This window comes from Spermophilus citellus (assembly GCF_964194105.1).
Source record: "Spermophilus citellus genome assembly, chromosome: 3".
In the NCBI taxonomy this organism is placed as follows: domain Eukaryota; kingdom Metazoa; phylum Chordata; class Mammalia; order Rodentia; family Sciuridae; genus Spermophilus; species Spermophilus citellus.
Window position 1 is genome coordinate 154255112 of NC_138184.1, and position 13793 is coordinate 154268904.

General features: G+C 38.7%; 1 protein-coding gene across 1 annotated transcript; it reads left to right on the plus strand.

The window, feature by feature from the left end:
• Window positions 1–972: 972 nt before the first annotated feature.
• AGR2 (anterior gradient 2, protein disulphide isomerase family member) lies at window positions 973–13296 on the plus strand. Its single transcript, XM_081286848.1, has 8 exons — window positions 973–1000; window positions 4247–4392; window positions 4658–4721; window positions 4833–4885; window positions 6768–6841; window positions 9253–9316; window positions 10658–10741; window positions 12592–13296. Exons 2-8 carry the CDS (start codon window positions 4254–4256, stop codon window positions 12639–12641), a joined length of 528 nt encoding a protein of 175 aa, XP_081142974.1. The 5' UTR covers window positions 973–1000; window positions 4247–4253; the 3' UTR covers window positions 12642–13296.
• Window positions 13297–13793: the final 497 nt, after the last annotated feature.

The following is a 13793-nucleotide window of genomic DNA, read 5'->3' on the forward strand; positions in this document are numbered from 1 at the left end:
GTGTAGAATCAGAGAAATAAAAAGTTATGATCTATTTTATATGTACAATAAATCAAAGTGCATTCTGCTGTCATATATACTTAATTAGAATAAATAAATGTTTTTTTAAAAAAGAAAGAAAATTTGAGTTCCAGTCTTAAAATCCTCAGTGAGTAATTGAATAATCTTAAGTAAAAATAAATAAAGTTGCAGGCATAGTTTCTAGTCTGAAAAATTAGGTAAGTAGTTTCCTATATGCCTACAAGGAAAGTTTGTCATAAATAGAAAAATATCTGTGAAATACCTTTGAATTCAGTCTTTGGAGTGAAGTTGCTATATACACTCATCAGTAATGTAGTTTTTACAAGTTCATAGTGTCAAATGTTTCTTTTTCAATAACTTTCTCAGTTTTAAAATATTCAATTGGTACTTAATTTGTATTTTTAATGCTGTAGTTAATGTGCTGCCCCCCCCCACACACACTCACACACACCAGAGGAAGGAACTGTATTGTGGAAAATAATTTGTATGGTAATGGAGTATGGCAGGTTGTATGACTGCCAGGGTTAGAATTATGAATCATCTCTCGTGTTTTTAGCTAAATAAAGGCAATCTGCCTAAGGTGGAGGAAAAAAAAAATTCTCTAAACCACAAACCATCCAATCACACAAAGACAAATCAGCCTTTAGGCAAATCAAATGTCTTCATTTAAAGCTGACCTGGATTTGGCACTCTGCCTGTCTTTTCCAAAACTCTTAACAATATACTTTCACAAATAGTTTTAAAACATGCATATTGAAAAGCATACCTTTTGCAATGTTGTTGTTACAAACAAGAAACTCGTTAACCCAGGGAAGACAATTGCTTGGGGAAAGGAGAGTTTTCTTCCGAGAGTTAGCAACATGTAAATGCAGGATTAGTGGGTGGGATTGAGGTGTGCTGGGGTGCATAAATAGAGGCTCTGAACTGTGCTGGCACACTCAGAAGCTTGGACACATCCCAGCCGGGTGGGGAAAACCAGGTAAGGCTCTTGTCAACAGCTTTGGAACGGCTCTTGTTAGAGTGAGCTTTGGCCTCTGATTGCTCTGTAACTTTGCAGACTATCAACCGACAGAGAAATGCAAGTTTCCTGGGTTGCCCTGAAGTGAGGTTTGGAGAGGGAAAAATGAAATTTCCACCAAAGGCTTACTGGGACCTTTGACTAGAGCTGTAGTGTTGCATTCCTGAGCAGGTTCAAAGTGGTGATTTCTTCATTAAGAAACAAGAGGTTTAAAGCAGGTGAATTATAGGAGTTTTGAAGCTTGAGACAGGGCCCTTGGATGTCCATTCAGTCACTATCTATGCTCTGCTTCTTTCCCACTGGCTAAGCAAAGACCCAAAAGCTCCTCCAATGCGAAAATTTAGCTCAAATTGCCCCTGTGGAATATATTATTACAAATCAGAAAGAGTTTCTTTCTTTCTTTCTTCTTTTTTTTTTTTTTTGGTCTGGTGTAAAGACATTCTTCTTGTTGTTCATTTATTTATTTTCGATCTTAAAATTCATGGGCTTGGTGGTTAGAAGAAAGTGAGTTTCTTTGCTGGATATAATATATAATAACAGGGACTCTGAAACCTCCTGCAACTTCATTTTTTGTTAAAGATAAGACCAGGATGAAGCAACCAGTAAAAAGTGGTGTCACAAAGTGTCAGTATGTGTTCATGTTCCTGTGTATGTGTGTTTCCAAATTATCAAAATCTTCCAAAGTTAGCATTGTGTTTTGAGGAGCTTATGCAGAAAGTATATGGAGCAGAGTCTCTTCATGTTATGAAAACTCGGTGTAGTGAATCTGAGAAAATCACCCAGATCAGGATGTTTGCACAGCAGGAGTTATATTAGCCTTCCTTCAGTCATCCTGCCATAAAACACATGTAATCTACCAATAGTTCCAACCTATAACCCATGGAACTATTGCAAGGGCTCCTGTGAACTAGGTATATGAGAATTGTCAACAGACTGAAGTGCTTTGCCCCCAATTTACTATTATTTTTTCAAATATTCATAGATGCTATTATAAAATCCAAAATCAAATGTCTGTTGATAAATTCAAAGTAGTTTACCTTTCTGAACCAATATTTCAAAAGTATAGTGATTCTCACAAGGAAGTTCTTTCTTTATTTTAAAAAGTAGTTTTTATATTAAGAGGGCTGGGTATTGTTGGCTTATATTATACTTAAGTTATTTTTGTAGACCTTTAGAAGACAAAAGTTATTATTGGCATTTCTACATCTTTATGAATATAAAAAAAAATGAAGAAATTAAGTTGGGCATGCAATCCCAGCTACTCAGGTGGCTGAGGCTAGAGAATCACAAGTTCAAGACCAGTCTGGGCAACTTAGCAAAATTCTGTCTCAAAGTAAAAAGGACTGAGAATATAGCTCAGTCACAGAGTTCTTGCCTAGCATGCATAAGGCTCTAGAGTTGATCCTAAGCATTGAAAAAAATAAATTAATTAAAGAAAAAAAATTATATCCCTGAATTTTGCTTATGTCTTTTCTAAGATATTATGTGGCTACCTACTAACACTTGTTTAGTTTAATAGAACACATCTCTTGGATTTGGTATCTGAGCAACATTCTTTTTTTTTATTTTTAGTTGTAGATGGACACAATACCTTTATTTTATTTTTTTATTTTTTTAATGTGGCCCTGGGGTCAAACCCAGTGGCCTAGAGCATGCTAGGCAAGCATCTACCACTGAGCCACAACCCTGGCCCAGCAACATTCTTTCTAATCATCTAATGCTTAGTGAAACATTGCCACTTGAGCTATCAAATTGTTTGAAACTCCCGGCTTACAAACACTAAGCAACAATGATTCATCCTGCTTCCTTTGAAGAGTCTGACTTAATTAAAAAACTACCCCAGTATTAGGTGCCATGGTTCCCTATTTCTTTTTAAGAAATATTAGTGTTTGGCTTTACCAGAATCCCAAGTATCTGGCTTTCTATGCTCTGGCCCCAAGATAACCTTAGTGACTTGTGGCGCCACCACTATGCTCACTAGCTCACCCTTTCTCTCAGCACTCATGGAACTTATCTTGCCATTCACATTCCTGTTCCCAGGCATCTAAGACTGCCTGGCAGAAAGGAAAAAGAAATTTCACAGACACCCCTAGGGTTTATTTCTTCATGTTATGAATCTCACAGAATATTTTTTGCTCTACAGTATATGCCCACAACAACCCACCTCTAAAGACCCACACAAAGAATGTTTCACTGGAAGGAACTTGACTTTGATTGTCTCAGTCAATTCAAAGCTACTACAGAGTTTGAGTAAACATTACACCAGGGAGAGAGTTGTGTGGGTGCAAGTCTTCAGTTAAGTGACAAAGCTGGCAGGTTCTAAATGAAATAAGGAATTGATCATTTTATTTATAGCTCATTCTTCAATGGCAATGTACCCATTTTTAACTTAAAGTGAAAGAAACCAATCTGTTTAGGGTAATTGTTTCAGGGAGGAGAGAAGAAGCCAGCCCTGTAAAATGAAAAGATCCAGAAGTTTTTGTGCTCGACCTACCTCACAAATGTTATCTCTCTGAACTTTGGATTCTTCACCTATATCATGAGGCATTGGGGAAGTGGGAAAGAAGTAGTAACGCTTAAAATAACTTCTAGTCTATACCTTTTTTTCAAGAGTATATACAGACAGGACTGGATGTAGCTTAGTGGTAGCCTAGCATGCATGAAGCCCTGGGCTTAATCTCCAGCACTTTGGGGGTGTGTGGAATTTTATACATCTAACTAGTTATCTCCTTCCTTAAGTTATATATCTTTCTCTTATGGATCATATCTATTGATAGATAGGGGAAGAGACAGAGACCAACATACAATGTATTTATTTATTTATTTATTTATTTTGTACCAGAGATTGAACTCGGGTCGGGGTGCTCAACCACTGAGCCACATCCCCAGCCCTTTTTAAAATATTTTATTTAGAGGTAGGTTCTTGATGAGTTGCTTAGGGTCTCACCAAATTGCTAAGGCTGAGTTTGAACTTGCAATCTTCTTGCCTCAGCCTCCCAAGCTACTGGGATGACAGGCATGCACCACTGTGCCAATCACATACTGTGTATTCTTATGAAAATCCCATGGAAGTTAGCTTTTATTCCAATCTCACGAGTCCAGTCTCAGAAGAGCCTGTTTCTGTTCTATTCCACTACACACAGATTCTGTGACATAACCTATAAATCTTGAAGAGTCCTAATTCCTTCTTGTTTGTTTTCCATATAGATTTGCCATGGAGAAAATTTCAATGTCAGCGTTCTTGCTCCTTGTGGCCCTCTCCTACAGTCTGGCCAAAGAGACCACAGTCAAACCTGGAGCTAAAAAGGACACAAAGGACTCTCAACCCAAACTGCCACAGACCCTCTCCAGAGGTGGGAGTCAGCCTCTTGTTGGCTTTTAGCTCCTACTTCATTGGGAAGGACTTCCTAACTCTTGGTGCTGAAATGCATGCACAGAATATATTTTACTCTGTTTCTTTTAGATTTATCCTAGTTTATAATTACTTCTACTTTCTCAAGGTTTTTTTTCTCAAGGTTGTTTTGAGTATATATTTATTCCAGTCTTCACTATTGCTTCTCAGTAGGTTTTGGCCTGAAATTGCAGTGTTTTTAAATATGCCGGTTTATTTTGTTCTAGGTTGGGGTGATCTACTCATCTGGACTCAGACATATGAAGAAGCTCTATACAAATCCAAGACGAGGTAAAGACAATGGTTACACAGGGCCCTCTCTGGGCTCTCAAGAGCACCATCTAGTGACCCTAGATCTACATGAAATCCTACCCACCAAAAATAACCCTTTGTCTCTTACAGTAACAAGCCCTTGATGATTATTCATCATTTGGATGAATGCCCACACAGCCAAGGTATTTATTCTTCTAAATATGATTTTCTTTATGAGCTTTTAGGTAGAACCAGGGTCCGGATCACGCATCTTTATATCATTAGAAATAAGAAAAGAGGGCTGGGGTTGTGGCTTAGTGGTAAAGTGCTTGCCTCATACATGTGAGGCACTGGGTTCGATTCTCAGCACCGCAAATAAATAAATGATTAAAGGTCCATCAACAACTAAAAAAATTAAAAAAAAAAAATAAAGAAGAGAGGGCTGGGGCTGGGAATATAGCTCAATGTTAGAACACTTGCCTAGCACAAGAGTGAGGTCCTGGGTTCATCCCCAGTTATTAAAAATAAAATAAAATAATAATTATACACACACACATATATATATGTGTACATATATATATAATATTTATAAATATATACATATTTATAATATTTTATATATTTATTTTTATATAAAATATATTAATATATGTATGTATAAAGAAGTATATATACTATGTAGTAAAAACATGTTTTAAAGTAACAAATATTTACCCATTTTGTGTTCATCATTGATGCATATTCTGAACATTAAGCTCTCAGATTCATCTCGACTTCATGATTTCTCTTATGTACCACATTCAAGACATCAGCATATACTGCTGACTTTATTTTCAAAGATCCTTCTGCCAGCACTAGCTTCACCCACATGCAACCTGTGCCAGGACCCATAACTTGGAAGGCTCCCACATTTGATTTAGTTCTCTGCTACCAATGTCTTAAAATTATGAATAATTCTTGAACAAAGGGTTTTGCATTTTCATTTTGCCCTTGGGATACATTATCTAGCTGGTCCTGACCAAATCCAATCACTTCTTTTTCATATATATATTTTTTAGTTGTAGATGGACACAATACCTTTATTTTATTTATTTTTATGTGGTGCTGAGGATGGAACCCAGGGCTTCACACACGGGAAGCGAGCACTCTACCACTGAGCCACAACCCCAGCCCTCCAAGTACTTCTTATTGCTTCAAGGCCCAAGATCACATCTGCTCTAGAATGCTGTAACGGCCACTAACTCATCACCCTACTGTCAGTTCTCCACACAGAAACCAGAGAGAGGCTAATGAATACAAAGCAAATCCTGTCACTCTTTTGCTCAAATGGCTTCTCCTCACAGGCAGAATGAAACCCCAAGTGCTGACCAGTCTAGCCAAAGGCTACCTTTCCTTTCCCACCATTCATTCGCCCTTGCTCTCAGAGTCCTCTATGTAGCCTGGACTTTATGCTATTTCTTGAGCCTCTCAGCCCACTCCCATATTGAGGCTATTGCTTTTGCAGTTTCCTCTGCCAACAGTGATCTGCCCCACAAATTTTAACTCGCTACCCCCATAATGGACCACCCTGTCTTCAATGTCATTTCCTCAGAGAGATCTGCCCTATCTCTTAAACCCCTTGCCTCACTTATTCTTCAAAGTACACATCTCCACCTGAAATTACTAAATATTTGCTTATGTACTTGTTTTTGGTCTGTCCCTCACACAAGCCTCTCTCTACAGAAAAAGCATGTGCTTTTCTCTTTATTGCATCTTCCCCAGAGCATAAAACTATACCTGTCACATAGTAGGCAGTCGGTAAATATGTGTTGAAAAAAGGTAAATGGGTGAGTGAATGGAAAAAAGCAAAGGGAGACAATGGTTGGGTGTTATTTCACAAATCGTTCACTGAAAGGACAAGGTATTGCATTAAACTTGGGGACTGGGGTGTAGCTCAGTGGTAGAGCAACTTGTCTGGCATGTTCAAGGCCCTGGGTCCATCCCAGCTTGGCAGAACAAGAAAACACAACTGATTTAAAAATACAACAGAAAACAAGAGTTTTAACCCATGCTGACACTATTTAATGATGTTGCTTTACATTGTAGCTTTAAAGAAAGTGTTTGCTGACAATAAAGATATCCAGAAATTGGCGGAGCAGTTTGTCCTCCTCAATCTAGTTGTAAGTTTGCTTCTCATCATTAACATCCCCCCCCAGTTCATTATGTGAAAAAGGTGTTTCATTTTTCTATATATCTCAGTCATACTGCATTAACTGGGATGTCTTCCAAATAGCCCATCTCATAGATTGGAAAGAAAAAAAAAAGATACTTCAACTTATTAATAATCTATCTGACATGTCTATGTTTTTATTTAGTAATTAAAAACCTTAGCCTGTCAAAAACAAACAAAAAAAACTGTCCTGCAGCAAGGATATTTTCTATTTCTGTAATAATGGAAAGGTAATTATATTTTACAAAGTACTTCCTGTGTCTGTGCCCCAGAAGTCCTGGCTTCTCAATCCCTGTCCCTTTGCCATGTGAAGAAGCCAATTCCCAGGCTTTCTGAATCTAGACCCTGCCTCTTCACACTGTAGCTTCATGCATTCCCATTTGACTTCACCATGGACACTTCTCCTGATGTTCAAGCTTCCTGTCTTCCCCAGGGGGAGAAAAAAAAAAGGGCTTTTGGGTTGGGTTTGGTTTTGTACCAGAGATTGAACTCCAGGATGTTTAACCACTGAGGCACATCCCCACCCTTTGTTATTTTGAGACAGGGTCTCACTAAATTGCTTGGGGCCTCGCTAAGTTGCTAAGGCTGGCTTGGAATTTACCATCCTCCTACCTCAGCCTCCCCTGAGTTGCTGGGATCACAGGCATACTCCACTTTCCAAAGTGAACAAACAAAATCAATTCTACTAAGCATATGTCCCCTTGAGCCTCTCTTCCTCATCATCATTTGGCTTCTTCGAAGAACAATCCATTTCAATAATTCTTTCCCGTCTCCCTTCCATAGGCTCCTCTTCCTCTTTCTACTCCTAATGTGAATGACTCAATGAATCTCTATTTGATAACCCACTTTTTTTATATATCTTGTATTCTCTGTGGATATCATCAACTATACTTGAGTTAAATTGATTGCTATACACTAATTTCCTACATCTTACCTAAACATGCAACAACTTCCAACTTGCCTATCCAACCCTGTTCCAGATGGCTCATAATTAGCTTAAACTCAATATGCTCCACACCTTGGTTCAGGTTTTTCAAATAGCTCATTTGTCTTTATTCCCTATTTCACTGAAAGCAGTGCTTTTCTGGATCACACTCCCTCTTCTGTAGTCATCAAGAAGCTCTCTGCTCGTCCATTCTAAATGTTCCTGTATGACCTTTCACTTCACCTAGCTTACTGCAGTGTTACTAAGCATCTTCCTGCCTACAAGATAAACCCACCTGATCCCACAGGGCTATCAGGGCAATCACTCTAAGGACCAAACAGGTTGTGGTGCCTCTTCAAGCATCCCTTCAGGAGCTCGTGTTTCTGAGCAAATGAAAACTCTGTGGCATGGTGAGCAGGGCCAGTCAGAAGAATGCCCCCAGAAGCAACTTAACTGCCCTCAGGAGTCCATAATGCTTCACTATGACCAAGCGTTGGTCATACAAGAAAGTGCCATGTTTTCCTTTCATACCTTTGCACTTAACCGACCGACCTACTTCATGGAGTGATCTTTTTTCCCCACATAATTAATCCCTGTTCACTTTAATATTCCTCCTTACCCACTTCATAAAGTCCCCGGGAACTTTCATATTGGGATCAATGTCCTGCTCCAGTCATCCAGAAACCTGCACGTCCCATCATAACATTTCACCCACTGGATCCTCAGCATGCACTTTCCTACCTGGATCTCACAAAAGACTATGCATTCATTAAAAATAAGCACTGTGTCTTGCTAAATCAGTAACACTCTAAATAGAAACCAACAGATGAATGCTCAAGAAAATCCTTTTGGTTTTTATAATTTCTCCAGAAATATCTTCTGCTTTTTTTTTTCTTTAATCCATCTCCTCCTACCTCATCCAAGATTTCTTCCCCCACAACATCACAACTCCTTCCAGATACTCCTTCTTGAACTTCTTTGGTCTTTCCATATCACATCCATTCAATTCTTTACCTCATGGTCTGCATCACATTCTGTTATTATTATTTCATGCACGTAACTTATCTCCCTACCTATATCCATAAACTCTTTGGAGAAGATATCTTCTGTTCTTAGCCCAGTAACAAATACAATCTCTTTTTTTTTTTTTTTTTTTTTTGGTATTGAGGATTGAACTCAGGGGCACTCGACCACTGAGCCACATTCCCAGCTCTATTTAGTATTTTATTTAGAGACAGGGTCTTATTGAGTTACTTAGCACCTCGATTTTGCTCAGGCTGGATTTGAACTCGCGATCCTCCTGTCTTAGCCTCCCGAGCCACTGGGATTACAGGCATGTGCCACCAGGCTAGGCACAAACACATCTTGAGTTAAAAAATTTGAAAATAACCAAAGAGTAAGCAAACTAAAATCTGCATTTCTTTTTTAAATCTTAGTATGAAACAACCGACAAACATCTTTCTCCTGATGGCCAGTACGTCCCCAGGATTATGTTTGTGGGTAAGTGACAATGACAAGATAAAACCTGCTCAATATACTGTGTAAGTGCTGCACATCCCCTTCTCTCCTCCCCACACTACTCTGCCACTTCGACACAGTCAAGGTCACTGCTAAACTCTAGCAAGGCATTCCTGTGGATGTGGCATTTCACAGCATATTTTCTTTTTTTTTTTTTTTTTTTTTTTTTTTTTTTTTTTTTTAAGAGAGAGTGAGAGAGGAGAGAGAGAGAGAGAGAGAGAGAATTTTTAATATTTTTTTTTATTATTTTTTAATTCTCGGCGGACACAACATCTTTGTTGGTATGTGGTGCTGAGGATCGAACCCGGGCCGCACGCATGCCAGGCAAGCGCGCTACCGCTTGAGCCACATCCCCAGCCCAGCATATTTTCTTTAGTGTGAGCTTCAACCTATTTACACAGACAACTTCTTTCCTCATCAGCTAATTTTAACTTTTCATTTTCTGCCACAATACATTTGAGAAAGAAGCACCATGTTTCTCTCATTGGTAGAATGGCACTCAGACCTCTCTGTATCCTCCTTTTGGGTGCATCTTATTTTTAAGATATCTTTTCTCATTAACCATTTAACTTCAAGCTACATATAAAACATGACAAAATGGATTTAAATCTAAGAAATATAAATAGACACAAAAGACTCAAATTTCTATCATTTTTAAAAAAAATTTAGTTATAGATGGACACAATACCTTTATTTTATTTATTTTTATGTGGTACTGAGGATCGAACCAGTGCCTCACACATGCTAGATGAGCATTCTACTACTGAGCCACAGTCCCAGCCCCTCAAATTTCTATCTTTAAAATGCAGCTAATTAACAACAAAGTAAAAAACAGTGGGGAACAATTAGTGTTTATTTGACCTTGCTGTTCTTAAGGGTTTGCATTCTTCCATTTGTTAAAAGAAAATGAAAACCAGCATTAAATGTGAGTTTCTAATTATCCAGGTTGCTCTTGGTAAAATAAGTCAACTACAACGCAATTATTCTAGAAGTTTACAATAATTCTGTAGGAATGGATGCTAATGTCCTCATCAATAAAACATCATCCCCCAAATATATAGAATCCTGTTTTCAAGTCACTTTAGACAGAACAACAGGTTTCATATCCTTTTCCAAAAACAACACAGCACAGCTGTCCAATGCTCCCAGCCCTGCATTGGCTGCTACCTGCCAAAGGCTGGGCAGCAGAGTAGACAGGATGGAGCGTGATGCAGTAGAACACACGGTGTTCAACAGGACATGAGTACTTAGGCTCATCGTGAAATAAAAGCTACTTGTAAAAAACAAAACAAAACAAAAATCCCATTCCTTTTATCTCTGCAGACCCATCCCTGACAGTCAGAGCTGACATCACCGGAAGATATTCAAATCGTCTCTATGCTTATGAACCTTCGGACACAGCTTTATGTAAGTGGTACTTCCAACTTGGATGTTGTCCAGGTGAAGCACAACTATGTTGGTTATAGTGGTGGGATGAGATGGCACAGGTGAGGTGAGAGAGAGCTCTGCTAAGTACAGCAGAGACAGAATCAGTTTGACCTTAAGAGGTAAATCACTCTCATTCCAATTCAATTTATTTTATTTTTATCTCACGTGAAGAAGAACCCTTTAGTATAGGTATCTTTTTCTCTAGGAAAGTTCCATGACCACATTATCTGGACTTCAGGTTATCTCTCAGGCACACTAATACACAACCCCTTCCATCACAGAATTGATGCAAGAGTTGCAATAATTAGCATAGTTTTTCTCCCCAAATCACAGACTGAAATAATGTAGTCCAGCTTGTTGAAGCTGAAGTCAGGCTCAATTTAAAGATCAATGGGCAAGATGATCCAAGGAGTTGCCAAGATACTCACTTTTTTAGCAGTTGCCATATTGGAATAGAGAGGGGAGTGGGGGAGGGGGAGGCAGGCACACACTTGAGGCAGATGAGGTACCTAAATGGGAGAAGATACCTGGCTATGACATCTGCTTACTCCTACTGGGAAGAAAACTGGGTTTTATCCTGGGAACCAGTACTGATCAATTATTGTGACTGCCTAGAACCTCACTACCCATATATTAGCCATTAGCCACTTGTTGCTATGTAATTTTTTTTTGCTCTTAAATTTTTAATTACAATTGAAAATTCAGTTTTTCAGTTATACCATCCATATTCCAAATACTCAGTCCACAGCAAGGGGTTTTCTACTGGAGAGCACTGGCTTAGAATATTTTGCTGGGGCAGAAAGTCTGTGCCTTATCCACGGAACAACTCCTCATGGTTCATTAATGTCTCTAGTAGGAGCCATGAAGACAAGGGGAAGCACATTGCAAGTCCTAACTATTCTTGAGCTAGCAGCATGTATCCTATAATGCCCTATAGAACAGACATGTAATAAATATTTGTGGAGCGTGTGAATAAGCAGCTGCTCAGTGTAGGTCTCTCATGTGGATATCCTGTCACCAGATCCCAGATCTCATATTCATGAGTTGCTGCTAAAGGGATACAAGGTAGAAGCTTGGGTTCTGGTGCATAGCTCCAGCACTTGCTATAGCTGTGTGATCCTCCACAAACTATGCTTAGCCCCATCTAAGCCTGTTTCATTATCTAAAAATGAAGTGACAGTAGAGTACTGGGGATTGAATTCAGGGGTTTCTTACCACTGAACCACATCTCATCCTTTTTGTATTTTATCTAAAGATGGGGTGTCACTGAGTTGCTCAGGGATTCAACTAATTTGCTGAGGCTGACTTTGAACTTGGGATCCTCCTGCCTCAGCCTCCTGAGTCATTGGGATTACATGTGTGCACCACCGTACCCAATGCTAATAGGGTGTTCATTTGGATTAATTTATCTATGTCAAACACTTGGTTTACTATTATTTGTAATTTATATTCCACCCAATTCTAAAACAATTTACAGTAGCTTCACACACCTAATGGATATTTCCTATGAACATGGTTTAAAATGTACTTCTATTAGTCAAAATTATGTGCTTCCAACAGAGCTTATAAAGAGATTCTTTTGTAAGAAGAGTTGGAGAAAAGATCTGAGAAGGAATGAGCACACTAGAAAACTGGGTGGTCACAAAAACCATGGCACATAATTTTAGAAAAAAAATTACCATATATTACCAGCAATTCATTCCATGATTTAAAGGCACCCTGTTAAGCAATGAATAGAGTACTGTGTCTGGAGATTGATTATATTTATTATTTAAAACCTGATAGAATCTGTGATGATACTTGATTATCCTAACCTTTTGTCCCACCAGTGCTTGACAACATGAAGAAAGCTCTCAAGTTGCTGAAGACTGAATTGTAGAGAAAAAAGCAAAGTCTTCAAGCTCTTTGCTTTGTTTCGAGCCTTGAGACTTGGAACCAGGGACTTCAAAAGACCAGAGAATGCAGAAGCCCATATGGACATGCAGATAAAATTATGGTTTAATGTTACAGCCTCTATTTTTTTTAATGGTTTCAAGTATACATGTATAAAAACAATATCATTATCTACCATAATGAGCCATGATTTTCTAAAAAATAAATCCTTATGGGGATAGCCAAACTGAATTTACCTTTTTTGTTTTTTGGCATCAACTTGGCCTTTCACAGAAAAGGCTACCTGGTTCATTCACCAATAAACCTATTGGACACACACACAAACAAACAAAAAAATATATATCAAGGAGGGAATAAGATAAAACTAGTTCAAACAATGAAAACCAAAGACAAAGTTGACAAAGTTGTCATTCTGCCACACCCCAGGTTCTCACTGACTAAAAACAAGCGTGAGCATAATCAACAGAAACATCAAAGAGCAAACATTTCACTGTGAAAAACCACATGGAGCACCCCAAGAAAGCCAGCATTCTGCTTAGAGACAACCCTCCCCACCTGGGCACTAACTCCCAGGGATACATTTTAGGAATTCAATTTTATTCACCAAATGGTCTCAGGAAGTATCTGGCTAGTAAGTCAGTGGAAAGGTCATCCAACAAACATCTGTACCCCTAAGCACATCCTAAAGAAATCCTGGGAATGGGCCTTGCTCTCTCAAGGTCTAGAGCACTGGCCTAGAATAAATTCAGTCTGAATCCTCTTCTTTGCCAACACGTGATGGTCTGTGAGAAGGGCAAAGGGCAGTGATAGCACATTGATGAGGCAGAGATCAGAGGTCAGTGATGTTTGGAAAAAGGGGTGAGAAGGTGAGGCATCAAGTAGGCAAACAGCTTTACCGGCTTTTAATCCTGTATTGTGCTTTTTAAAAAATCAGAATTGAGCTGTGTATAGTGATGTATACCTGTAATCCCAGCGACTCAGGAGGCAGGAGGATCACAAGTTTGAAGCCAGCCTGAGCAATTTAACAAAACCGCCCCCCCCCAACACCAAAAAAAAAAAAAAAAAAAAAAACTTTCCAAGGTACACTTGCAACCACAGGAAATGTGTACATATAAGATTAAAGTGTTGAAGATTCAAA

Bases quoted from the DNA above. Each gene is read 5' to 3' on its own strand.
- AGR2 (XM_081286848.1), top strand. From the start codon at position 4,254: ATGGAGAAAATTTCAATGTCAGCGTTCTTGCTCCTTGTGGCCCTCTCC. The intron at 9,317-10,657 runs GTAAGTGACAAT...TTATCTCTGCAG, and splicing joins CCCCAGGATTATGTTTGTGG to ACCCATCCCTGACAGTCAGA. The intron at 10,742-12,591 runs GTAAGTGGTACT...TTGTCCCACCAG, and splicing joins ACCTTCGGACACAGCTTTAT to TGCTTGACAACATGAAGAAA.